The sequence below is a fragment of the Ambystoma mexicanum genome, chromosome 12 (assembly GCF_040938575.1).
Source record: "Ambystoma mexicanum isolate Mex_15411 chromosome 12, UKY_AmexF1_1, whole genome shotgun sequence".
In the NCBI taxonomy this organism is placed as follows: Eukaryota; Metazoa; Chordata; class Amphibia; order Caudata; family Ambystomatidae; genus Ambystoma; species Ambystoma mexicanum.
Window position 1 is genome coordinate 209,423,990 of NC_090936.1, and position 25,334 is coordinate 209,449,323.

The 25,334-nt window shown below is 43.7% G+C and overlaps 1 protein-coding gene across 1 annotated transcript in view; it reads left to right on the forward strand.

Annotated features, from left to right (window-relative positions):
• The window catches only part of NDUFA9 (NADH:ubiquinone oxidoreductase subunit A9), a 291,123-nt gene that overhangs the window by 163,442 nt on the left and 102,347 nt on the right, over positions 1 to 25,334 (forward strand). The window contains exon 6 of the mRNA XM_069628323.1: positions 1,767 to 1,869. Coding sequence (XP_069484424.1) covers positions 1,767 to 1,869 — 103 coding nt within the window. The remainder of the gene's footprint in view (positions 1 to 1,766; positions 1,870 to 25,334) is intronic.

A 25,334-nucleotide genomic window follows, 5' to 3' on the forward strand; every position in this document is an offset into this window, starting at 1 on the left:
TAAAGTTTAGAGTAACCTTCCTGTTCCTTCCTACAGACTTGTCTGATGTGACTTTACTAAATTAATGAATCTATAATTTCTCTATAACAAAAGCGGGTGCGTGGCACTACAAATACTGTAGAACTGTTAGTGTAATTTTTCTGTAACAATTGTAAGAGCTAGCTACTACCATTGAAGCAGTGACCTATGAACAGTATTGTTAATAATTCCTGTGTGTTGATTGTCTAAGTATTTACCTACTTTGCCTTGTGTGTATATAAGAATACAAATATATATGAATGCATCTTTGTGTGTAGGAGTTTCTTTTGACTATTGTATTGACTGGTTTCAGTGTACTTACCTACAGCTCACATCCTCCTCTTAAGATAAGCCTTGCTTCTCTGCCATTCTATTAAATCCTTTGGGTAGTACAGACGTTTACGAAGAGTTGGGGACCTGTATACCACGAATAATGTTAGTCTTACTTCCAAGTGGACTTTAGCAAAACTCCCCTAACACCAGTCCTGGTGTCTCCCGGACAGCGACCCCGGAGCCTCCGCATAGAAATGACTCGCCTGCGCATCCAGCTGCCAGCTCACTGACATTGAAATTAGACCGATTAAACCTGGAGACTGCCCGATGAGCACAGCATGAGAAAATGGTTTGAGACCGCAGCCAGCTTCTGTTCGACCCAAACTATGTGGCAACATTCCACTGGACCACCACACCTACTGCATCTTCGAACTGTGAAGAACCTGTGATAGACACCTAGAAGCCTTTTGGACCACCAAGACCTTTGCAAACCTATTATTGACTAGTGTCCGCCCTCTGGTCCATCTTTGAACCCTAGAGAATGTATAGGATAATATGCCTTTTGCAACCTCAAGAACATATTATTTGAACATTGTGATCGTTCCCTTTTCTCTCCCTGTCTCAATACCCAGTGCTGCAACTATTCTATCTTTGCATATGTTGTCTTTTCTACATTGGGGGCGGGGGGCAGGAGGGGAGTTTACAGTGTCTTCTCGTAAGCTGATATTGGACATGGTGTGTTTGATTAAAGTATGTATTTTTATAGAACCATGATTTGACTTTCATTTATTTTGGACTGTTATACTTCGCTGTTTGGGTTGCTACTGAACCATTCACACCCTTCTTAAGAACATAGCCTTCCCTCGCCCACGTTCCCACAAAGGGCGAAGGAGGTTTTTCTCTTAACAGTGCCTGATTTACCTTTATGATTGTGTTGGCTCTTGGTTTGTAGAACTGTGAGGGTAGAGAGGGCTCCTTTAGCTTCTATTCATCCTTGTAATCCTGCAGGGCAGATGTCATTCATTACAGGATCATATTGTATATTATTCCATTAGAGGTGTGATTAAGATGCATATTTATGGACCCGTAAATGTACCACAAAGGTGCAATGTCACAAACGTGTATTTTTGTGGAGCCTGTTGTTTAAGATACCAAAGTAGTTCCAGGTAATAATCTGTGCTAAGCTAACCAGACTCTGCTAAGCCACTCTGAGTCAAATGGCTTCCGGTTCTTTCGATTGCTCAAGCAGCTTGCCACACTAAATAAGTGGCAAAAAAGCCATGATTTCATTTTGTAATTTTTTTTAAAATCTGCAAATGTTTGTAATGTGTGGCAATTTTCAGATCACATGTATAACAGGAACCCATTTCTTCCTACTTGTCTGCTATTGCTTTCTCACGCTGGGCTGCAAAGTAGATTTTCTCAATGCAGCTGAACATGCCAGAGGTCACACTTTGTGTTTGTTTTTCACCTAGGCTGTTGGAGAGCAGGTTGTAAGGGAGGAGTACCCAAATGCCATCATTATGAAACCTGCTGAGATGTTTGGAAGAGAAGACCGTTTTTTCAATCATTTTGCAAGTATGAATTATTCTTCCACAAACTTTCGGAATTTGTTTTAAGTACACTTTACTGCATAGTGGTGTGAAACCTGGGCAAGAATGAATTTTGAAGGCTTTCTGTAGTTGTACGCTTAGAATAATTCCCCACCAACACTCGACCCATGGAATACATTTTCTCTATTAAAATAGGTTTGCTCAAGGATAGGCTCTTGATGGGATTGGTCTTGAACATTGTTTGAAGTGGGAAAGTGTTTTTGTTTTTGGGGAGTGAGGGGGTCATTTTTAGGATTTTCCTCTGGCCTGTGTGTTTACATAGCTTTTGAAATGTTTAGGAACTTTTGTAATTTTCCACTTCAGATAGGTTTGAGGCCTATTTGCCATTTTTGCGATGTCTGGGGTTGAGATCTTGTCTATCTGTGATGGGCATACCTTTAGGTGGCCGTCGTCTCTGCACGCTTTCCGTTTGAAATCTCCATTGTATGGAACACACTCTTCCCTTGTCATGATAGTAATGTAATAGCAAGTCCTTGGATTTTAAAGAATGACTACAAGGTTTTGGTTGGGTTCAAAAGCTTAGGTTTGTGTCTAGGTACCTTCATATTTACCTGTTCCGTTTCTGTGCAGGAGACAATTACATATTTTCTTTGTGCAATGGCTTTGCAATTATTCAAACACAAGGCTTTCCCTGTTATCCTGTAAGCGTTTCATTTGTTTCTGTCTTGTTTTTAAGTTTTAAGAATCAGGGTGTTTGGGAGATAAGCCCTTTGATGAGGTCTTAAGGTCTGTCTTCCTTAAGGATTCCCTCAAATTTCACAAGGCTCATAAGTGCTAGTGTTGCAGAGCAGTCTAAACGTTCACTTTTAGAAAGTGAGTGGGGTGGTGTAGAAATCACGACAGTAGGCGAAGTGGAGTTTTGTATACCTTTATTACACAATGTCTTAACCAAGGTAGTTGGACTCCAGGTTGACCCCACAGTTACTTCACTGTGAGTAAAAGGCACCAGGAGTTCCTCTTCTCTTTGAGGGTCTCCTACTCTCACGGACCCGGATAGGCCCACCAGTTGCTCTCACTCTCCTCTCCTTCTCCCTGCAAAAAGCAACCAAAACGCCATTAGGCCAGTCCCTTTTTATACCTGGGGTTTGGAGGGAAAAAGGGCCAATCGGGGACAACTTCCCTCCCCCCCTGTCTGATTGGTGGGGACCCTAGGCACCCACCCTCTATGAATAGTGCTGCCTCCTCCCCACCTCCTCCTTTATTCTGGCTGCCTGGCTCTAGCTTCCCTTCCCTGCTGTCAGCCCCACCCTCTCCATTGGCCCCGCCCCCCCAACATTGTGTCTCCCTCGAGGCATGTCTCCCAGAGGCCCGTCCTGCTTGAGGCCCCATGCTACCGTTCTGGGTCTGCCCTGCATGAGGTAAGGAGGGGGTTCTGGTTGGCTGCCCCCGATGGGTCCTTGCCCAGCTGTCCGGCGCACCTCCGACGCCGAGCGGTCGGCACGAGTCGGGCTCTCTAGTTCCCGAGCCTCGCCGCCGGAGGCCGCCGAGGTACGTTGGGCTCGCCGGTCTCCCAGCCGCAGCGCCAGTGAACCCGGTCCTTGTGGGCACACGCGGCGCTGCGGCTGTGAGCACCCGCGGCGCCGCGGCTGCAACGTCGGCACCGTCGCGGGACGCCGACAAGGCTCTCCCTTTAACAGGGACGCCTTCCCGGCGCCCGCGTTCGGCGCCGCACACGCCCGCGGCACAGCGGGCTCCTCTGGCCGTGCGTCCCGCTCTCCCTCTCCGTCCACCCTCACATCCCCACAGGTGGTTAACTGGCAGGGACGTAATTTCACCAAAATGTCAGCGGTAGCGCAAGTGACATCACAAAACCCTTGACCTCTGACATCACAGGAAATTATGTAATTTGACCCCACCCCAAGGTGACATCACGGGAAGCGATAGAACACGACCTTTCACCCCTTAACAAAACTGGAAGTGGCATCACATAGCATTGTTTCAAGTACACAATGGTTACAATATTAATGTAATGTGATATGCATCCCATACAGGAATGGATCACCATATGTATCATTAATCAGTGTGCATAGGCCCATATTTACAATTTACTGTTAATGCAAGCAGACGTCCAAGGCCAACTGGTTATTATGTGTTATTATTAAGCACTTATGCTTAATGTCTGTAGTCACCCTGAAACCAGTTCTGACTGGCAATGCCTGTCTAGAATAGAGTGGATTTCCTTCCTTCCTTTCTTTGAATAGGCAAGCTCTTTCTGAGTGACTGGTTGTGCTTAAAGGGAGCCATTGGCTGACCCGCCCTCTGTTTGAATGATACTTGGTGTCCGATTCAGTGCTTCATTCACTTGCTGCTTCACAAGGGGGATAAAAGAAGTCCCAATAAGCCACTCCCCTGGCCCACTGCTGAAACTCTGAACCGGCACTCCTGGAAAGCCCAATGCTCAAGGAAAGACCGAAGCACTGCACCAGCATCCTTTCACATACCCCCAAATGTTACAGCAAAGCTCACTCTCTCCAGAAAAGCAGAAGGACCAGACAGAAGAGCAGAACAAACAGACTGATGTGCTCATTCACACTGATCAATTTGTCCCCTTTGGATCAATTCTCCGGCTTGAAGGCCCGATCTCCCTGCATCTCCGGACCCAGAAGTGGGACCATTAAGGTTTAGCTCCATCTAGACCAGAGTTTCTTCATATCAGGAAATCGGACCGGTGTCCAGAATCAATCTCCCTCATTTGGAATGCTCTGGGGTACTGTGCTGCCCTTTGTCCTGCAACCGCACAGTCAAACTCACGCTGCAGTCCATCTTCCAAGGATGGATACACTGTGCTCTCGCCCCTTGTCAGAATCTTCAATAAAGAATTCTGTCCAGTGGTCTTCTCATGGTATTCCAAACTCAGAAGCTGAATCATGAGACAGAAGATGATGGAGGAACGCTGCATCAAAGAATACCATCGACCACAGCTTCCTCGCCTTTCAACCCCTTTAGCCGGTTGCCTCAACTGTGAAGATGCCGAATCTTGAATAATCGCCATTCCCACGGGTCAGTGGTTGACCAACAAACTGCGCAGTGACTGCCTCTGAAAACCACCTTCTGCAATAGTATTGCCTTTCACAACCCACTGCTGGTGAGTTCTTTCTTTGCTTGAACCTTACTCTCAGGGTCTCCTTCATCCGCATGGGTCTTCTGTGGCCTAAACACTACCAGAACTCCAGAAACTGACAGTTTGGTCATTTTCGCAAAAAGTACCACTTATCCTGCCCATAGGCACAGAACTGGTTGCCCATGGTCTTTCTGAAAAATTATTTTTGTCCAAAGATAGGAAAAAAGAAATTAATTCATTTGGGATTGCATTTTCTCTTCTAGGAAATACTTTATTGAACTTTGAGGCCCTCTATTGGAAATTGTTAGAGTAAGGACAGTGTAAATCTTTTGCCTAGTCAGATATAAAGAATATTTTTTTTTATAAAAGTCTGTGGACATGCTCTCATTTGATAGTTATGAAAATGATGCACTGTACCCTTTAACAGGGATGTCATTTGAGGGTCGCAACTGAGACCCCTGGGTTCTCCCTTGCTACCCTTCAGTGGCAGGCTTTCTTGTTCATGCTTTTGTTTCTTTTTAAAAAAACAAAAAACCGGGGGGCTCCACAAGGGTAACACTGAGCAGTGACCCTAAATAAGAAATAGGAATAACAAATAGTTTCTCTTTCTGGAATTCTATACAACAATTGCTAGACTCTAGCTTTATTTCAGGCACATTTCAGGGGGTGAATCATTGATTTAGTGTGCTCTTAAACAACTCAAATCCACAACGCAGACAAAAAACTATAGTTACTCTATCCAACAAAATTGATATATACAATATTAATCAATTTTGTTGGATCGGGTCCAAAAGGACACATCCAGGTAATGGTTTCTACCAAGTGTAGCCACTTTTTAACAGAGCACAAATCTCCCACTAGCCACCTCTCTGGGGCACTGAGGTACATTTGGGGTAGCCCAGCTTTAGGAGTTATAAGTACTCATAAGGAAGAGCACCAAAAACAGCTACTTTGTCATATTTTGGGTTGGAGAAAAAAGGGGAGGACAAATCCAAGGAATCGAGCAGAAATTGTAGTGGTACCTCAAAGTTGGGCAGAAGTACTCCAAATGGAATTCTGCCCCAACACAGGGAAAACTCTGGACTCTCCAGTAATGAAAGCAAGGTATTTGACAATCAGCACTATCATGTTTTGTATCGAGAGATATGGGATTCTTAATTAACCAGATAAAAATACTGAATGTGTTATTCTGTGCCTGGCATTGTAGCATGTTAGTGTTTCAGTGTGTGATCTTAACTTACAAATAAGGAAGTACATTTATGAAAACGCAAGGACCGCTAAAGTAAGAAGACATTGTATAGCCTTTAATGTTAGCATAAGGAGACCAATATCCCTGTTCAATTTGGATACAATATTTACTTTTTTTGGGTGGTTTGGCTGGTTCCACCTATTGGCCAGCTGGTCAGCAAGGACCACCATAGTTTTATTAGGGGTTGATCTTCCGACCCGTGCACTAATTTGACATATGTAATTCTGGTAGTCCGTGCCCAAAGAAACCTTTACTGGCTTGCAACTATGTAGATGCTGAGAAAGCTTTTGAAGTCTGTACCATTCTTAGTTAGAAGGGGGTACTCAACAGGGGTTCCCTTCTATTTGTACTCTCTAGAGAAATCCCGTTGCCAGAACTAAAGAAATTGATGAGATTCTGGCAATCATTTGTTCTGAAGTAGATAATTCTTTCTCTTTGTAATTCATTAATTTTCTATAATGTGCTTTAATACCGGAGACCTGTCTATTAGCGCGGGGACTGGAATTCGTACCTGTGTTGGTCTGCATTGTAATGCTTCCAAGACCAATGCATTAACTCATATCTATCCTACCAGCCCTTGTATGTAGATGATTTAGTGATGGATAGTTCGGATCCAATGACTGCTATCCCAAGATTAACCTGGGTAATTAATGAGTTGCCGACACTTCCGTCTATATGTTAAATATTGAAAAGAGATGGCGCCTAATATCATATTCCAGATTTATACAAGAGTTGCAGTCTCAAAGGAGTCCTAATTACGTAGAACATTGAGTACGCACATAGTCAGTATTTTCAAAATGTCTTTGAAAATATGCTTGGATTGTTGAAATGGTAAAGGTCGCCGTTAGGGGAGTTTTCCTAAAGTCCACCAGGAGTTGAGAGTTGAGCCTCTACAAAACTATCCCTTGGTATATAGGTCCCCAACGCGTATAGGTCTGTACTACACAAAGGATTGGTAGAATGGCAGAGCAGGCATGCTTATCTTATTAGGAGGATGTGAGCTGTAGGGAAGTACAATGAACCCAGTCAATCGATTAGCCCAGAGAAACTCTTACACACTGAAAGTTTATAATAAAATATACATTTATTTTATGTACACAAGGCAGGTAAATACCATTTTAGACTAACCAATACAAATAGGAAATATCAGCAACACTTCTTGTGGATACTGTTTCAATAGTAATGACTTGCACCTGCAATTGTTACAGAAAACGACAGTTCCACTGTTTAAATAGTAGTGGCACGCACCCACATTTGTTACAGTGAAATGACAGTTTCATTAATTTACAAAGGCACTCGGACACAAGTCTGTTGGAAGAAAAAAGGGATTGTTTAGCATTGATTTACTTCTTAGCAAAACTTTTCAAAGCTGCTAGTGCTTTAGTAGTCTAATCCCTAACTATTCAAGAGTTCATCGAAGTGAGTGTAGGGTGGGGGAAAAGTCTTATGCAGCAGCAGAAAAGGCAAAGTTTAGTTACTTTAAGTACAATGCTTTAGTAGTATAACAGTTTATGAGGACCCTGCAAAGGCCTCCTTAAAAGAGCACAAGATGTTAAGCCTGGGCAAGAGGTATGGGTGGACACCCAAACACCTGGTATCGCACTCCAGTGTCACTGGTTCGACTATTCGGCTTCAGAAAGTTCTACCTTGAGCCACACTGTAGTTTAGGGTGGTTGAAGAAAATGCAGCTGGATTCTTTCCTATGCAGCAGCGACAGACCCAGGCTCCTGATTCTTTGGGCTGGTGACGAAAGGAAGGACTGAATGGAATGTCACAGCAGCAGTCACGAGAAAGGACCATCAGCAAGGATTTCTTCAGTCTGTGGTTTTGGCGTCTTTTTATCAGCTCCTGCAGTGAACCATTACGGCCCGGTCAATCTTCCTCAATTCTGCAGTCCTGCACTCTGTTGAGGGGACTTGGAAGAGTGGGATGCTGCCTCTGGCGGTCCAACTGAAGCTCACCAAAGTCCTGGCAGGATTTGTTAACGCAAAGACGTTGCACTGCAATTGGGTCTGAGGTCCCCTGGTATTCGCGGTTTACAGCCCTGGAAGGTCACCTCGATCTGCAGTTCGTCTTAGGGCTGGTTGATCCCACCAGCCAAAGGGAAGAAGTCGTCCTCTTTGGAGTTCCTCTGTCGATAGGAAAACTGGGTCAGGCAGCAGTAGTCGCTTCATGGTTACTGGAAGGGTCTGCCTCCGTCTATGGTAGTTAGTCTGCTTCAGATCTTCTGTTCCAGTGGTCGACTTGCCTTCTGCCTCAGGAACCTCACCTTTTATTAGGATTTCCTATTCGCTACTCTGCAAACTATCCCTGCAATTTACCGAAGGGGGTTGGTGGCTAACCAATCGCGACACCCAGTCCCCCAGTGGGAACTGGCTCCATTCAGGCACTTCATCAGACAAAGGACAGGGGAGTTTTGGGCTCCTCCCCTGATTCCTGCCTTCAGACACACTGGAGCCTAGGCGGAGACACAAAGGGTTCCCAGCAAAGGCAAAACTCTCATTCAGACCTCCCCTTTTCAGAATGCTAAAAGAAAAGCTAACTAAGGACAACCACACGAGAAATGGCTGAAAAAGAAAGGAGCCACTATATTAGATCCTAGGTGACCCTTTGGTGCATCCCCAGAGGCTGTGAATACAGTCTTCAGTCACTAAATAGCCCCAAAGTTGGAAGAACATGTCCACTGCCACCAGCCAGAACTTTAGGGTTGTCACTGTGACCAAATAAAGTCACAGGAGCAGAGGCAAGGCGGATACTAAGTATCCCCTTAGCATTCCACATAAGGTGGTGTTTGCTAATCTCTCATAAATTAAAGTTTTAGGAAGGATACAAAGTATCCCTCTTTCCTTAAACAGTAGTTCTTAGGGAAAATAAAAGAATATGAAATGGAGGACCCAAAAGGTCCCCAGCAACACTGCACAGAGGGTGCTCTGTGCTGCAAAAGTGTAACGCTGCAAAAGTGTAACGCAGATGCCTTTTAAGAGATCTCGAGGAAAGCAGACGCCATAAAACATAAAGAACAAAGTTCCCATCGATAGAGCAGTAAGAATGAATGAGGGGGGGGGGGAAAGGATCCCCTCATTCAGAAGAAAAGAAAAAGTTCCAGAAGTCTAGCAAAATGTGCTTGGGGGGGGTGGGGGGGAGGGGAAGAGTCTCACTAGGAGAGGGGGTTAACAACTAAACAGTCGCTCCCTCTTAGTTTGCTTGTTGGAACACATTTTGTTAATGACCATTCTATGTACATTTTTAAAAAAAATTTTTATTGTATATAATCAACTTGTGATTTTTACAAGGATGCTTTGATTTCTATGAATTTCTGAAGGTTTCTGAAGGTTTCTGAAGACTGTCTTCGTATTCTGGACTTGACCAGAGTAATTTCAATTCTTTCCAGCTTTCACATCTGTTTCATGTGTTTTCATTTTGTTAAAAATGATTGTCAAGTTTTGTCGCGATAGTCAAATTTGTCTTTTCTCCCGACATTAATCTGTTACACCACACCTCCTCGTCTAAAATTGAAACTGGCATCCCAAGTGGTGAGAGGTAGGCGCTTCTCTCGTGACTGAGCGCCTGGCAGTGCAGCAACAGGTGCTTCAGGTTTTCAGGTTCCTCTGCTGATCGACATAATCTGCATTCTTTGGACGCCGCCTGGAGTCTGATGCATAGGATTTTGCATTTGGGCATTAAGTTCAAACGGGCTCTCAAAAAGGTCCTCATTAGTTTTTTGTCCGGGAATTTTGAACAATATGGCAAGGGAACGTTCAGCTGGTTAAAGGTTGGAGGCAGGTGTGTGGTCAATTTGTTTGCTTGGGCCTTGTCGACTGTGCCAATCCAGTCCATTAGGTCCATTTTTCTTTTTATTCTTTGAGGATTTCCGACCAGTTCATCTTCGGTGCAGGCTATTTCTTCCAGTTTTGTTTTTTGCTTTAGCGACCATTTTTTTAAGATGTTGGCACGGCCGGTCAAAATTTCTGCGGCTATCAATTTATATATTGGAAGAGTGTCCGGAAGGATGATTATTCTGTAGATTTGCATAGAATTCTGCTCGCCCGCTGCCAGTAAAGACTGAAGGCCCAAATCACGCCTGATGTTTGCAATAGCCGCCGAGCTTGGTAAACCCAGAACTGAGCGCCATAGTAAGCCTTCAAGCTTAGGCCAGATTGAAGTCGGCATCGACATTGGTCGCACCCATTCTGTAAGTTAGCGCCGGGACAACTTTGCCTCTGTAGAATTGAATTACAGGCTCCAGTGAGAATTTGCCATATCTCTTGTCGATGGATCTCATCTGGGCTGCTAAGTTCCTGGTTTTGCCCCAAAGAGTAGATTGCATGCATGTTTCTTGTGCTGAACTGTCAATCATTATACCCAGGTATTTGTAGTATTCGACAGTTTCAAAACCATCCTTTATTGCGACTCTTAAAGGAATGGTTTTTTGCCAGAATCATGATTTTTGTTTTAGATTTGTTAATTTGCAGGTTGTTTGCTTTTATGTATTTTGCCAAGTTGGTCAGTTGGCGCTGTAGTCCAATTTCAGTTTAATCTACTAAGATTAGATCATCTGCATATGGGAGGTGAGATATGTTTGTGTTGCCTATTTTCGGTGGGAAGGCTCAAACTGCCGTTTCAGTGTCCTTGAAGTCCCAGAGAAAGCTGATGAAAAGTGCCGGAGCTAGGGGGCACCTCTGTTTCACCCCCCTCTCTGCTGGAATCTCTTCTGATAGCGTTCCTTGGTTGTTTAGCCTTACTCAGAGTTTGTTGGCTGTATGTAGTGCTTTGATTGGATGTAATATTTCGTCTGGCCATTTCCATTTATGCAGTTTGGACCAAAGCAGACTCCTATCTACTCTATCAAAGGCATGCGAGAGGTCTATGAAGGCCAAGAACACCGGTGGAGATCCCTGCTTTACCTTTGCTTTGATTAGGTTTAGCATCAAGATGTTTGCAGAGGTTCCGCCGTTTTTGAGAAAACCCATCTGAAAAGGGTCATGTGCTGGAGATGCCTTTGCCTAAGTTTGGAACTTTTTTAACAGAAGGGTTGCGAATATTTTGCCAATAATGTCTAGCGGGGCTTTTGGCCTGTAATTCTGTGGTTCTTCCCTGTTGCCGCGTTTGAATAGCGGGACAATTATCGAATGGGACCAAGATGTTGGAATGGTTCTTAGCCGTTCACAGTGCTGGAATATGATGCTTATGAAACTGGCCCAGGCTTCCGGGTGTTGCTTAAGATCGATGTTGCTCAGGCCGTCAAGACCCGGGGCTCTCGAGGATTTCAGGTGTTTAATGACGTTGATAATGTCTTCTTCGTCTGAGAGGATGGTCCATCTATTGTTGGGCTTTTCTAGTTGGCTTTCAAGCTGGCCCTTTGGAAGCGCAAACATATTTATGAAGAAGTTTGTCCACTTTTCCTCCGTGACAGAGTTTACCAGTTCGCTTTCCTGTCTGGTCGTTGCCGACTTAATAAGGGCCCAGAAGTCGCTAGATTTCTTGGTGCTTAGTATCCTGAGCATCTTTTCTGCGTCGAGATGCATTGATCTCCTGCGACTCAATAGCCAGGATTTGTAGCTGTTGACTTCTGCTAAGCATTCCTTCTTGGCCGAGTCAGATTGTTCAGTTGCTGCTCGTCTTTTGGCTTTCCTCATCCGCTTTCTTCTGTCCACTAAATCCTGGTCAAACACATGCAAGTGCTTTCGGCTAGGGCCTTTTCTATTCTTGCGATCAGATCTAAACTGTAGTAGAAAGGGGAGGTAGTCTGGTCTTTCATACGCCTTTGGATTTTCTGCCATTGTTTTGCCGTAGTTATCAGTAATAGTCTTGATATTTGTCGCTGTTAAGCAAAGTCTGGTTCGCTGAGTGTTGGCTTCTAATGTAGGAAGAGAGAGCTTGCTCTTGTGCTGTAGTGATGATCATGTTATGGCGAGCAAATTGTGGTTGCTTTCTTTTGTCCATATGACTTTGAATGAATTAATCAGAGGCAGTAGAGTTTCAGATGCAAATATATAGTCTAGTGTGGCCCTTGAATTTTCCCGTTCCCACGTAGGTAAGATGTTTTCCCAAGATTTCAGCCAGGCCAGATTGTGGAAATTTCTTGAGTTCATAGAGAGCATCCAACCTTTTCCTCTCTCTACTGACGCCAGTTTGGGTTTGTTTTTGGACCGAGTGATGTTTTCTTGTGCAAAAATTGCATTTAGGTCTCCGCAGATGATTACATGGTCTGTGTTTGAATCAATTCTGATGTCTATCGCTTCTGTTACTTCGTTGCAGAAAGATGTAATCGAAGTTTGTTGCGTATTCCAATACAGATTTAGTATCGCCAGGTCAATGGTGTTGGTTTTTTTGGACTTTGGATCCTCAAACGACCATGACGTAAGGACTGCCAACGTTCCGTAACTCTCTGATAGCTTTTCCAGGATCTTGATACCTGATCCGATTTTCACCGCGAGCAGGACGCCGGATGATGGACGCCCAAATAGACCTTGTTTGGCGGGTGAAAGTTCAATCTCGTAACCATCCAGGAATGGTTTCTCGGTCAACCAGGTTTCCTGGAGGCATATGATGTCAAAGCCCACTAAGGCCTGGTTGTTGCTGCTTGTTAGATGGGCATGTCCCCTGGTGTTCCATGAGGCCATGGGAATCGTGTGGGTCTCCGATGTATCTTGGGGTATTGTGGTATTAGCCCAACCTGGTTGCTATCTGCTGGACTTCCCATTTACTGCGAACTTTAGCCATTCCCATGGCCCTTTCGGGTAATGTGTTAAGTCACGAGTTGGAGATGTGTCTTTGTGGCGAGATTCTTCTTCTTCGGAGGTCTGTCTTGTCAGTGTAATATCTAATCTGGTTCTCTGATTGTTTGCGGTTTGTCGTGACCTGTGGGGTGTAGAGACAACATAGGATTTCCTTGAAGCTGGTTGATTTCTGGATAGTGCATGCTCCTGATGGTATCTATGTGATCTAGGTTTGGTTCTTTCGCTGGTTGCTTTTTGTGGTCGAATGTTCTCCATCTTGCTTTTCACAGGTTCCTGGGGAGTGCATTGCAATTCAGTCAGTCGGAGGACGGTTTTGCTGAGTTCTTTATATGCCTCTTCCATTCCTGTTTGCAGCACCCTTGCTTTTATAGGCAAAAATGCCTTTGCCCTTTGTTCTCTGTGGTAGGGTTCTATTAGCCGGAAGTCATTTGTGGTTAGTGCTCTTAGCGATTTGGTTGTACTCAGTATTTTTAGCACCGTTTTCCTATTCAGGATATTGTATCCAGATTTATGTGAGGTTTGTTCCAGCTTGAAAATTCTAGTGCCTTGCGGAGCACTATGTGAATTACTTCGGGAAGAATCGCCTTGTTCTTTGGGTTTGTTTTCCTCACCTTGAGGATTGTAATGTTTATTTATCGACAAACTGTCCTGCATTTCTTTTTGAGAGACTTCTGGATTTCGGCGCTGTTGCACTTCAGCTTTGCTTGACGCAGTTCTTGATATTCTCTCGGTGCGGTAGCCACTATGGCCTTGAGACTTAATCCTACTGGTTGCGTGATTCAGATCTTGCTGGTTTTCCTGGTTTGTACTTCAGGCTAGTTTTGGCCTGTTTTGTTTCGTCTCGATCAGAGAGGAATCAACTTCTTCTAAGTGTTGTGTTAGGTCCATGAGACTATTCGACGCCCGGAATTCAGCTGTCGTCCGAGGAGAGTTGCTTAGGTCGATGAATACTTGGTTTCGGTTTGATCGTCTAGTTGTTGAGGACAGGTTTTGATAGGTTTTGAGCACAGCTTGATTCTCTTTATCGATTTACATTTGAAAAATTGTTTAGGGCTCTTACAATTTACTTGGCTAAGAATCATTTAAATCAGTTGAGCTCTGCTATAACCGCCTTCATTTGGAATACAAGGTACCAGAAAAGCTATTAGTGGACATTGCAGCAGCCATGATTTAATGGTGCGATTTCACTACCTACTTTTCATCTCTATAATTGGGCCTCACTTTTACCAAAATTAGAAGGCCTGTTTCAGGATGACACTGTAACTAAAACAATATACACGGGAGGATACCGCTTATAGGGACACCAGCCATTTCAGAAGGCAGGAATTGAAAAACCTACACGCGTATGCTTGGAACATATGTGCTGAGTGTTTAATATCATTTGTTTGCACTGGTAGATGCTGTGGTGGTTTTTTGAAGGTCTCGGACATTGTCTCTGCTGGTACTGCTAAAGTCATGGTGCCTATTCCTTTACAACCTTGCTTTATCTTGGGGTTGCTATGCACTCTTTTTAGTAATTGGAAATAAGGTATTAGCAACAACTTGTTTTTCAAATATTCACAAATTGGGGTTTCTTTGAGTAATAATGTGATTTCTTGTTGCAGAATTGTGATTGGACATGGTACAGTTCACATTACTTTTGTGGCCTGTTCAAACCCTTATTTTAGTGCCTACATGATGCACCAATTGTACCTGCTATCGATAAAGCTGCAGAGTTTCGGCAGAGTATAGATTTGTGTGCTAAAGTTTGCGTTTTTACCACGGCTATTATTGCACATCATATATATTTTTTTTTCTCCCCAATATGCCCCATATCTGCCCATTTGTCTGTTGTATCCTAATACCCCACATTACTGCCCATGATCCGTATTCCGCAGAAAATGTCGGGGTTGGGGGGGCAGCTGTATGGTATAATTGTTCAAATTTCGACTGTACTAACATTTCGTACAGCCAAAAATGTCAAACAGTTAAGCCATACTATCCTATTATTGCGAACAGGCGTAGTGGGAGTGGTTTGCGGGGGTGACCCCTGCTCCCTTGTTCGCTATAATGGGATTGTGGGTTGTGGGGCTGTTCCCCCACTTTAAGTACTTTGAAAGTGGGGGCTGGAGGGGATCAAATTTAGTTATCCAAAAAAAAAAGACTGTGCGATGCCAGTTCCCATCCACATAAGTGAATGGAACTGGCGTTGCAGGGAGACTGGGAGCCGCGGCGCAGTGTACTACCAAAAGGTAAGTAGGGGTGGTAAGGGGATGTGGGGAACCTAATGAGTGATTATAATGCCGCGCACGTTTCAAATTCGAAATGTTCGAATTCGTCATTTTGCGCTGCAGTAGAACCACGTACATCCTGATGTTCCGTATGCCGGAGGCAGACATGATTCATGTGTTTCATTGGTAGTAAGGAAAATTCATGACTGGTGATATTGAGGTCAATGAGCTTAATTTACCTACATATCCAGTAAGGGGACGATGTTGGCATAGGTTTTCCTTAAAGCAGTTTTAACACCCTGGCTACTAATCATGTGCTGTTGGAAATGTGGCAACCCCCAGTGGGACAAAATTGGTGTAGGGGAATTAAGAGGTTCATTACACAGTTCATTACACAGAGAAACCATTTCTGATTTTAAGGGTAATGACAAAATATTGCTTAAATTATTTGGCGGTTCATAAGATACTTAAGATGCAATGGATTTCTCTCTGAGAATTGTATTGGGGATTCTAGTTTCTTTGTTAGTGTATTGTTATATATATATATATATATATTGTGATTGTATTTAATTTGCTCATATATACTGAAAATGAATGTGTTCTTATGTCATTAACACAATTTAACAAGTTCTTCCTGCGAGAATTTGGCAGGAAAAGATCAAATTTATAGAGCATGTAAGTAAGTGGGGTAACAATGGTTGGCGAGCAGATGGATTGTTATGAACCCAGTCCATGTGAGGGGTTTAAGTAGAGGGTAATAACCAATAAGAAAAATAGTGAGTTGGCTAAGGAGTGATATTGGAAAATGGCAGAAGATAGTATTGGGGCTCATTACGAGTAAAAAAATGGCGGTAACGGAATTACTGCCACTTTTCCCACACTGCCCTTCTACGAGTTTGGCCCTGGAGCGGGCGATTAATTTCCAGCATCATGCAACAAAAATGACCACATAAAATGGCCACCGCCATTAAAATTAGAAAGGGACTAAGTCCCTTTTCAGATGACGGCGGCCATGGAAAACATGTTCCAAAAGGACTGCGCCACCCGAAAAGGGACTTAGTCCAGTTTCTATTTTAATGGCGGCAGCCATTTTTTAAACTTTTTTTTTTTCCTCCGGCACATGCAGTCAATGCACAATCATTCCTGAGAAAGGTACACTGTGATTGGTCTGTCTGTCTTTCCCAGGTGCGAATAGGTTTCATTGACCTTGAATTATTGCTGGTTCTTCTAAATATGCTTTATTCTTTCGTTTGCATACTATAAGCATTGTGTTGGGTTTTTATATTCTGTTTAGTACTTATTTCCTCCACGAATTCTCTTGGCCTAGTAGAATTAAAATAAACCTATATTTTTATAATACTTCTGGATGTAAATTTTTTCTTTGAACTATATGTATGCTATAAGTTCTTTGTACTTTCCTACCGCCCTCTCTCACTCCTAAGATAGGTGGTATAACCTTATATGAAGAATAGAGTTTTATACTCCGATACAGTTTTATAAAGCCCTTATTCGGACTTTAGAAAACTGGCCCTAAAAGTGAGTTGTTCACAGGCTCTTGTGTGGTGCGCACCTTGAGCATCCTTTCTTTATCTGCTCAACCCCCTGAAGTCTGAATGGGGTTTTAATGGCACCTACGTGCAGTCCAGAGGCTGTAATATCCTTGCATTTTTGTGGGGCTGCCTTTTGTTCTTTGGCTGTGACCATGTACCCGAGGGCCTTTTTGCAATTTGAAGGAAAGTCCTTAGCGTGGGGGGACGGTACTTTAGCTGCAGTTACCCTAAAGCTTTTGTAATGTCATAGTTGATTGGCTTTTTTGGACACGTGGGGTCCTCCGAATTGTTTGGGTTTTATTTTTTTTACATTTTTAAAATGTATTGAAGGTGCTAAAGCTCCAATAAATAAAACAATCATATACAATCTGTCCCAGTATAGATTTACTAATAACCATTACAACATAAAAGTACTAAATAATTACAACTCATTAGTCATTTAAAATCCTTTAAGATCTCCAATAAAAACCTATTCATTGTTAAGAAAGGAGCTTCCTGGCAACTCCTACAGTGTTTCAAAAAATGACATGAAGAGTGTGTTTTGATATGGTCTGCAAATTGTTTTGGAAAGCTTCTTTCTCTCACTCGCTTATGGGATGTTTTAACCCACTAGTCCATGCCCTGCAACATCATTGTGCGCTGTTTGCATCAAACATCAGAAATGGCTGCTGGAAAGCGTTATGCGTGCTAAAATCACCCAGAAGTGCGCAGGAAAAACCTGAAAAATAGGCCGCCAATCCACTTTTGCCTATGTCAGTGGTAACACAGGAGACAACTGCCAAAACCCACCATTGGGCTACCCACAGAGTAACCTGAAACTACTTGAAAAAGTAATGCTGATTGCAAGGGGAACATAAGCTGTTTTAGAAATCCGTTTTTCCGTGGCTGTTAAAAGTGCAAAAATCATGGTTCTCAAACATCATAAAAGATCCAGCATCCTTGGTGGGTGTTCAAAATCAATTTATTTAAAGAATTCACCTAAGCACAATGTCAGCATAAACATATTTGAGAAGAAAATCCACCTTTAAAGATGCTTGCTTGAAAGAAATGTCAGAAATGGGCGTAGTACCGCTGCTCGCCTATGTCGAGCTGGCGATTACTTAAATCTGTCATTTAAACTGATACATTGAATCAAAGTATGAAAAAGAAAGACTTGCTATCAGAAGCAATAGAGGTGGATACAATTCAAAACTATATTTTAAAAGGCTGGAATTAAGAGATTGGTGGATATATTTGTTAAAAATGTCATTTGTATTTTAGGACAAGACGATGTTAAACATTGTGTTAAAAAGTTAAAGCCAGCTACACTGAGCTTCAAAGACATTCCACACCTTCTCCCAAACAAAGGAATCTTTTCCCCCGTGCTCTGCTGAGGATCTGACAGGCAGGTGTGAAAGGAACTGGGAGGGGGACTTTGGCCTGTTGCGCAGAGTGGAGACAAAGGACTCCCTTGAACTGAAAGGAAATGCTAATTTGGGGCGTCAATAGAAACAAGCCTTAGCAGGAAGAAGCTCAAGTTTCTTTCTGGCTCAGCCAAGCCTTGGAGGCGGGCCCAGACTGAGATGTGGATTTTAAACTGGAGAAAATATATATTTGAGGAAAAGACTTATAGAAAATTGTGCCGTACTGGCAAAGATATGGAATTTAGAGGTTATTAAAATGAAAAAGTTGCTCACAAGTAGAAACTACTCTGGAATGTGTGCGATGTGCAGAGACTGAACCACGAAAATGTTGATATTGTAGCAATTGTGATTATGCTAGGAATATGAAAATTTACAGGAATATGCCCAGATGGTATGTGCATGTATGTAAACAAATTGGTACAGAACTGACACTGAGTAACTGACCAAAAGCGCGAAAAACTGTCATTTGTGAACCGAAGCTCTCCAGAAGATGGGACTTTGACAGACACATGCCTTAATTAATCTGTATTGTAAATATGTAATATTAGCAAGTTTGGGATATTGTGAATTTTTTATGAAAAATAGATTTTCTGGTTAGTTACAAAGGGGAGTTTTTTTCTCCCTAGCCCATAAACATGACACACTTTCCTTCTTGAATCAGGAGAGAGGGAATACTTAGACCAATCAGTTTCCTAGAGGGTGGGCTTAGTATAATCGGCCTTCCCACCCCCTTGGGAAATACATAAATAGGGACTGTTGAGGGCACACAGGGACAGACACATTCACCCATCACTGATCTACTGGCAAAGCGCACTGAAGGAGAATCCAGACTCCAGAACTATCCAGACTCCAGAACCCTGAAGCAAACGACCCAATCCAAAAAGCTGAACCCTTCTCAGCTGGCCTTTAGAATCTTGCAACCTGATTTTAACCCCAAACTTCCACGGTGCCCAACCAATTCAACAGCCTGGCTGTGCTGTTTTGGCTACTTCTTGCCAAGAACCCTTGCTAGAACCCAGAGATCCAAACCGGTAGAGCAGAGCTGTAACCTAGAACCAACCCGTCAGATCCAGAACCAGAGGCCGCGCAGAGACCAGAGTGCCTTGCTGAGAGCAGAACCAAGTGCCTGAGACCTGTCCAGTGGCGAGCGAACTCCCGTCCAAACCTTTGACCAGGTCTTGACGACCCATTCCAAAGCCATAGTTGTGAGTATTTAGCATAGTCCATAGCCATCTCTTAACCTTAAGTAATCCAATCCAACCAATTCCAACATAACCAGAACTGTATTGTAGAATCTCTTTTGTCTATCCTGAATCCTTCTCTCATCCACATAATCCTGTGATAATTGTAGTGATAAATCATCTTTGCGCTAATCTCTGCGCAAATATAGTTGCTGAAGAAGGCAAGTGTCACAACGGACAAAGATCAGACAGAGGCGCCTCTGACTGGTGGCTCTACTGTTGGTATCTCGCATCTTCATAGCCCCTTAGTGTTAAGAAATCCTTGTTTGTAATCTTCAACAGCGCATCTCTCATTTGAAATCTTGACTCTTTTGAGAAAAATCGACCTTTACTAAAACCTTATATTTTTTCTGTAATCGCATTTCTCGCGCACGGAAAAGTTTGCCGCGATTCTGCATTTGGCTCCATTTCATTCCATATAAAATTGCAATTTCTTGCATGCAATCTCTGAATTCGGCTTCCTATATATTAGTCATTTCAACATTATTGCTAGTGTCTACCTGAACCTATCCAAAGCAACTCGCACTAGTTCTGAATCCCATTTAGCAAATTAGTCATTTTTAGCATTTTCCCCATTCATTTCAGATCACATTCAAAAGCATTTGGCCTGTTTAAATCATTCCTGTTCTCTCTAAGTTTGCTGGGGAATTGGGATTGAACTGCATTGTTGTTTATTCCTGAAACCTGTGTGCCCTCATTCCATCTTTTCATCTTGCATATTAGGGGGGGATTAAGTAGCAACAGGGGGAAAGAGTGATTACATTGTCTTTGATTGAATTCATATCAAGTTGTATTTCTGTGCTGCATTAATTTTATATTGCATTTCATTGAACCCACACAGTTATTCTCTGCTACATTATTCTTCTCACCCATACTCCTATTGATTAAAGGGATTGTTGATGATTGTCATATCACCCATTGCTGATCATTGTATAAATATGAATAAGTGTGATATTTAGATATTGTTCATATTCATAAAAGTGTGATATATATATTGTTCAATTCATCAAATAAATCTTTTAACTTTGCAAAACAACCTACTTCTTGGTTCAGTGAGACCGGGGGGGGGGATTCAAAGAGAGGGGCGTGATATAAGGGTACATCATCCAGAAATAAAATAACTTTTGACATAAAAGTAAGTAAATAAGGGTTCCAGCTAGGCATCTCACGCTAGGCATTGACTTGGGTGGAGTGCTGGGTTGAAACCACTTACAACTGCTGTACATTCAACAACTCAATGCTTGATATTTTCTTTACAAAGGGACCCTAGATGGAGCAATTTCTTTACTCTGACCTATCCCTTCCATCGTCATAACGATGAAAACGAAAATGCGTACATATCCCACCTAAACAATTTATCTTGGAAAATGATCATCATTCATAACAATACCATACTCCTTTGGAAAATGGAAATAAGGCTAGTTAGGTTCACTTGGGTTAATATTACAACTTTCTTATAGTGCTGCTTTTTTATTCATTTCATTAGCATGCAAAACCTGCTCCTCCATACCTAGCACAACTTCCGCCGGGACCCATCCGCTTTCCACATCCTTGCCCAGCCCATGGCCACCTTCTTAACCCCGTTCCAAGCACCATCTGGCACCCCAGCCCTCAGTATCCTCCTGCCAGGACCCAACGTCTTTCCCTGCAGTGGTCTTCAAACTGTCGGGCTGCCCCCCATAGGGGGACCGGAAGGAAGGGCGGGAGGGGGTGCTTCAAAAAGGGAATCCAATGACGTATTTCAAATTTTCAATAGAATATATAAGCAAGTATGATATCCTGGTGGTGAAGGGGGTGGGAGGGGCTCCCAGGCGCACTATTTTTACTCAAATGGGGGTGCTTGATGACTATTTTTACAGGTGGGGGCACTCTGCATCAACAAGATTGAATACTACTGCTGTACGGCATGCCTACACGGCTTCGTGATGGTCTGTGGGGCTGACACTGTGGGTTACGTGTCTGCTTTTAGAGTTTTAAGAACCTAAGAAGGACCACAGGTGTTTTATATTCGACAATTGTTTGAGATTTTTTCGTAATTGGGGGGTGATTGGATTGATTCACGGATGAGAGCTACATTTTGCGCCGTCACTGTTGCGAGATCAAAGGTAATTTTGGGAACATGGGTATGACCACAGGTTTTTATAGTGGACAAAAGTCTGCGAAAGTGAGTGGCACAGGTACACATACATGTTTACTTCTGTCTCCTGATGGTGCGGTGGGGGGGTTCTGGGAAGGCACTGTTGCTGTTTTGCAAAATATTAAGTTCCAAGATATTTTTGTCCGCTCACTTTACTCGGCTCATGGCTTTCTCTTAGCCAGGCCAGACCCCCATGAATGCACTGGCTCCCCAGCTGTAAAACGGAGCCACATTATAAAGCATGCCAGCCCATTTCCCTGGTGATTGCTTGCTTGTGCACGCTGCCTTCCTGGGCCACAGAAGGACTACACGCAGGGGCGATTACACAGGCTCCTGGGTTGCCTTTTAGTCGTTAAACTAGTACGCAGCGGCATCCCTTGGTTGGGGGCGGGGGTGGGCGGCCCCTCCACTGAAATCCTGTGCCCCCCCCCACAGTGGCGTGCCAGGTGGGGGGCAGGGAGGGCAAGTCCAGAATATTTGGCAGTGGGACACCTCTCCCATTGGGCACCTCGATGAGGGTGCCCAACGGGAAATATTTCCATCTGGCAGGACAATGAGTGCTGAGCAATTCCTGCTTAGCACGCCCATTGCCCTGGCAGCAGGACACCTTACTCTTTCCAAACGGGAGAGGTGTGCCTCTGCCAGGATAATGTCCCAAGGAGTTCTGGGCAGCAGAGGGGCTCTAGCGTTCCTCTGTGACGACAGAGCATTTCAGTGTGAGCCATTAGGCACTGATGAGAGGGGAGGGGGACTATTAGCAGGGACTTTAGTACCTTTAGAATGGGAGGGAATGACCAGAAGTGAGAAGGGTCCATAATGTTGTATTCTTTATGAAATTACTATGGCTTGAAAAACACACGGGGGATTTGTTAGGCTACATTAATCTACATGATGCTGTTGTGACTTTGCATGCAGGTGGGGGGGGCAATAACACTAAAGCCATGCTCTTATTAGTCAACATTTTTATACAATGTATATAGTGTATAGTTGGTTTACTATGAAAGGATAGTTTATTATGGAATGTGGTTTGCATCCAGGGCATTGTTATAAATGAAGTATTATTGAAGCACATGAAATGCAAAGCCTTAATAACAATCTATAATCAACTAAACCTGGGAAGATGCGCTAAGTTGCTTAAATTGTCCACATCCCGGTTTCACCATGTAACCAAAGTGTGTGATCCTGGGCAAATCATTTAATCACACCGTGTCTTATCTGCCGCTCTGATTCACTTAATAGTTTGTTAATATATCCTGCTATTATTAAACATTTAAAAAAAGCCTAATGACTATAGAGTTGCTCCATATAGCATATATGATAATAGTGCAATTTGGGTATTTTTCACAACAGTTATTTGCCACTTGGCTTACTTATGGCAACTTATTCTAAAGTCGATTCCATGGTGCCTCCAAGTATCAAAGACTGATGCAAAGTCCTTTTCTGTGAAGTCACTTCTGTTGGTGCAAGCCATATGCAAATTATGAGGTTTGCATGCATTTTGCCTCAGACCGCCTGGGCAGAGCTCTAATAGATGAGTTTCCGGCATCTGTAATGATTCTAGAGTTACATTTTTTTGTTGTGGTAAAATGCCATCTGCCACTAATATTCGCAAAAAAGTAGAATGGGTCAGGGGTGAGCAGTTGGGAGCACAAATGAGACGGTATGGAATTGGGCGCACTGCATTTGGGGGGAAAGTAGCAGGACTTTTTTTCATGGTTCTTCCTCCCACCCACCCCCCTCCTCACCGCCACTCTTTCAATGCTGGATACTCGCCTGCTCCCCTACATGGTGTATGCTCTCTGCAGTGCTGCCTGTGGTCTGCCCGGAGGCACACGCACAGTACCGCAGTACACATGGCCTCAATGCTTCCGCCGGGGCTGGCTACGGACACAGCAAATGCAGTGAAGGACACACCATAAAGGTGCACACACAACAGCAGCACAGTGGTGATGGTCAGCAGTCATAGTCCAGGGCTTGCCATTGCTACTGCATGCATGCATGCGCATGCATGCACAGCTAGGTGAAAAGGCAAGCCTTGCCCCCTGCTTTGTCTGAGGGAGTGAGGGCACAGTGAAAAAAGACCCCAATTTGAATTTCAACAATCGGGGCGGCCCGGCCGTCGATTGTTGAAATTCAAATTGGGGTTTTGGCGGGTAGCTTGCCCCTTTCAAGGGTTTCCTGGCTGAGCCTACAGCTTCGCTGAGGTGAGCAAGGGGATGGGTGATCTAATCTGCTGTCCTCCTCTCCCTTGCAGGCGTTTTGCTAAGCCCGTTTTTTTTTCTTCTGGCCTGAAAGTGACACATTGCCCTCGACATCAGAGTGGCTCCATCTCCGACCGCTGTCATAGCGCGTACACTCGCACACACTGTGCTCCTCTAGTTGACCTGCCCGCTCTGGATATTCAGTGCTCTTGCTACATTTGGACCGTAAAATGTCCACACAAAGACACTGCTGAGAAAGGAACCCACAACCCCAATTGCGATCTGCACAGACCTTCCAGTAAAGCACCCAAAGCCAGATGTGAACCGTGGGTATTAATGGCACACATGCGAAGGGCCCCCTACAACAGATGCGGTTGGGACACAATATGGACACTGTATTATTCCAAAGTGCATAAAATGGCAGGTGTCCATTACCAGCCAATGACCACAGGCAACACCTGAACAAATTACCCCGGAAGGCCCGAAACCAGGAGTGAACTTAACTGGTGCTGGGGGATATACACATTTTTGATATATACTGATATAAATGTTCAAGATATATATAGGATGAGACAATATAGGTAACATCAAGATGAATATACATATACACACCAGAATTGCTTGCCGTATAAATGCACGATTTTTACCTCCTTGGAACAACTATTTGGGAAGAGCATACGCATTGCCCTTTTATAGGTGGCCCGCTACTTTTGTCTGTGCCCCCCAAATTTGATTCCTGGAGACGCCACTGTTAGTAGGTGAGTTTGCTGTGATCCTACAATCGCCCTAGTTTGATAACTTGCATCGTTTTGCATTCTGTTACTTGTAATCCAACTTTTGAGAGATACACTAGTTCCTCGCAGGAATTTAAAATGACAAGAGCAAACCTCGGTACATGCAAGCCATCAATTGCTGGCTCTGTCTTTTTTTATTTTATTTTTTTTAAATAGAAGCAGGAATTATCAGGTTGCGAGATTAGGTGAGAAAAGTGGGTTGTCGACATCACTTGTTAAATTCAAATACACGTTCGCCCCCCACACCCCAACCCTCCTCGGCAGATCCTTTCAATATTACTAGTGTGGCAGATGAGAAAACGTGCTACTGCCAATCAATTGACTTCGTCCCAACCGGGTGGTGTTGCGCATTCCGTATTCCTTCTCTATTCTTATTGACCGCTGTTCTACCCAGACTTCCGCCCTTGCTGTAGGGCAGACTGCATGCTACATGTGAACGCTTTCGAAGTCTGCAGCATTCGGAAGGATGTGCAATGCCTTCCATATCTTATTAGGCACATAGTTGCTTCTGGGCCTTCATGTTTGACTGTCCCAGTCCTCCCTTTCCATCCTTTCGAACCTGCGTCCATCCCTGGAATGTTAAATTGGTGCCACGACAGGATGCACCTTGCCATCCTCCCCACAGCTAAACACAAACGATTGAAAAGAAAAAAAACCTGCATTGTTGGCATGAGCAATTGTGTGTGAAAGTGCGCACTGGGCTGTTCTACATCTGTAGCATATGGGCTTTTAAGGATTCAAGTATATTGCCCCATTATTTAAATGTAATCACATGTCAAAAGAAGCTTAGCAATAAGGCCTGGGCCCTATATGTGGCCCGGGACTGGCAGTGATGGGAAGGAAG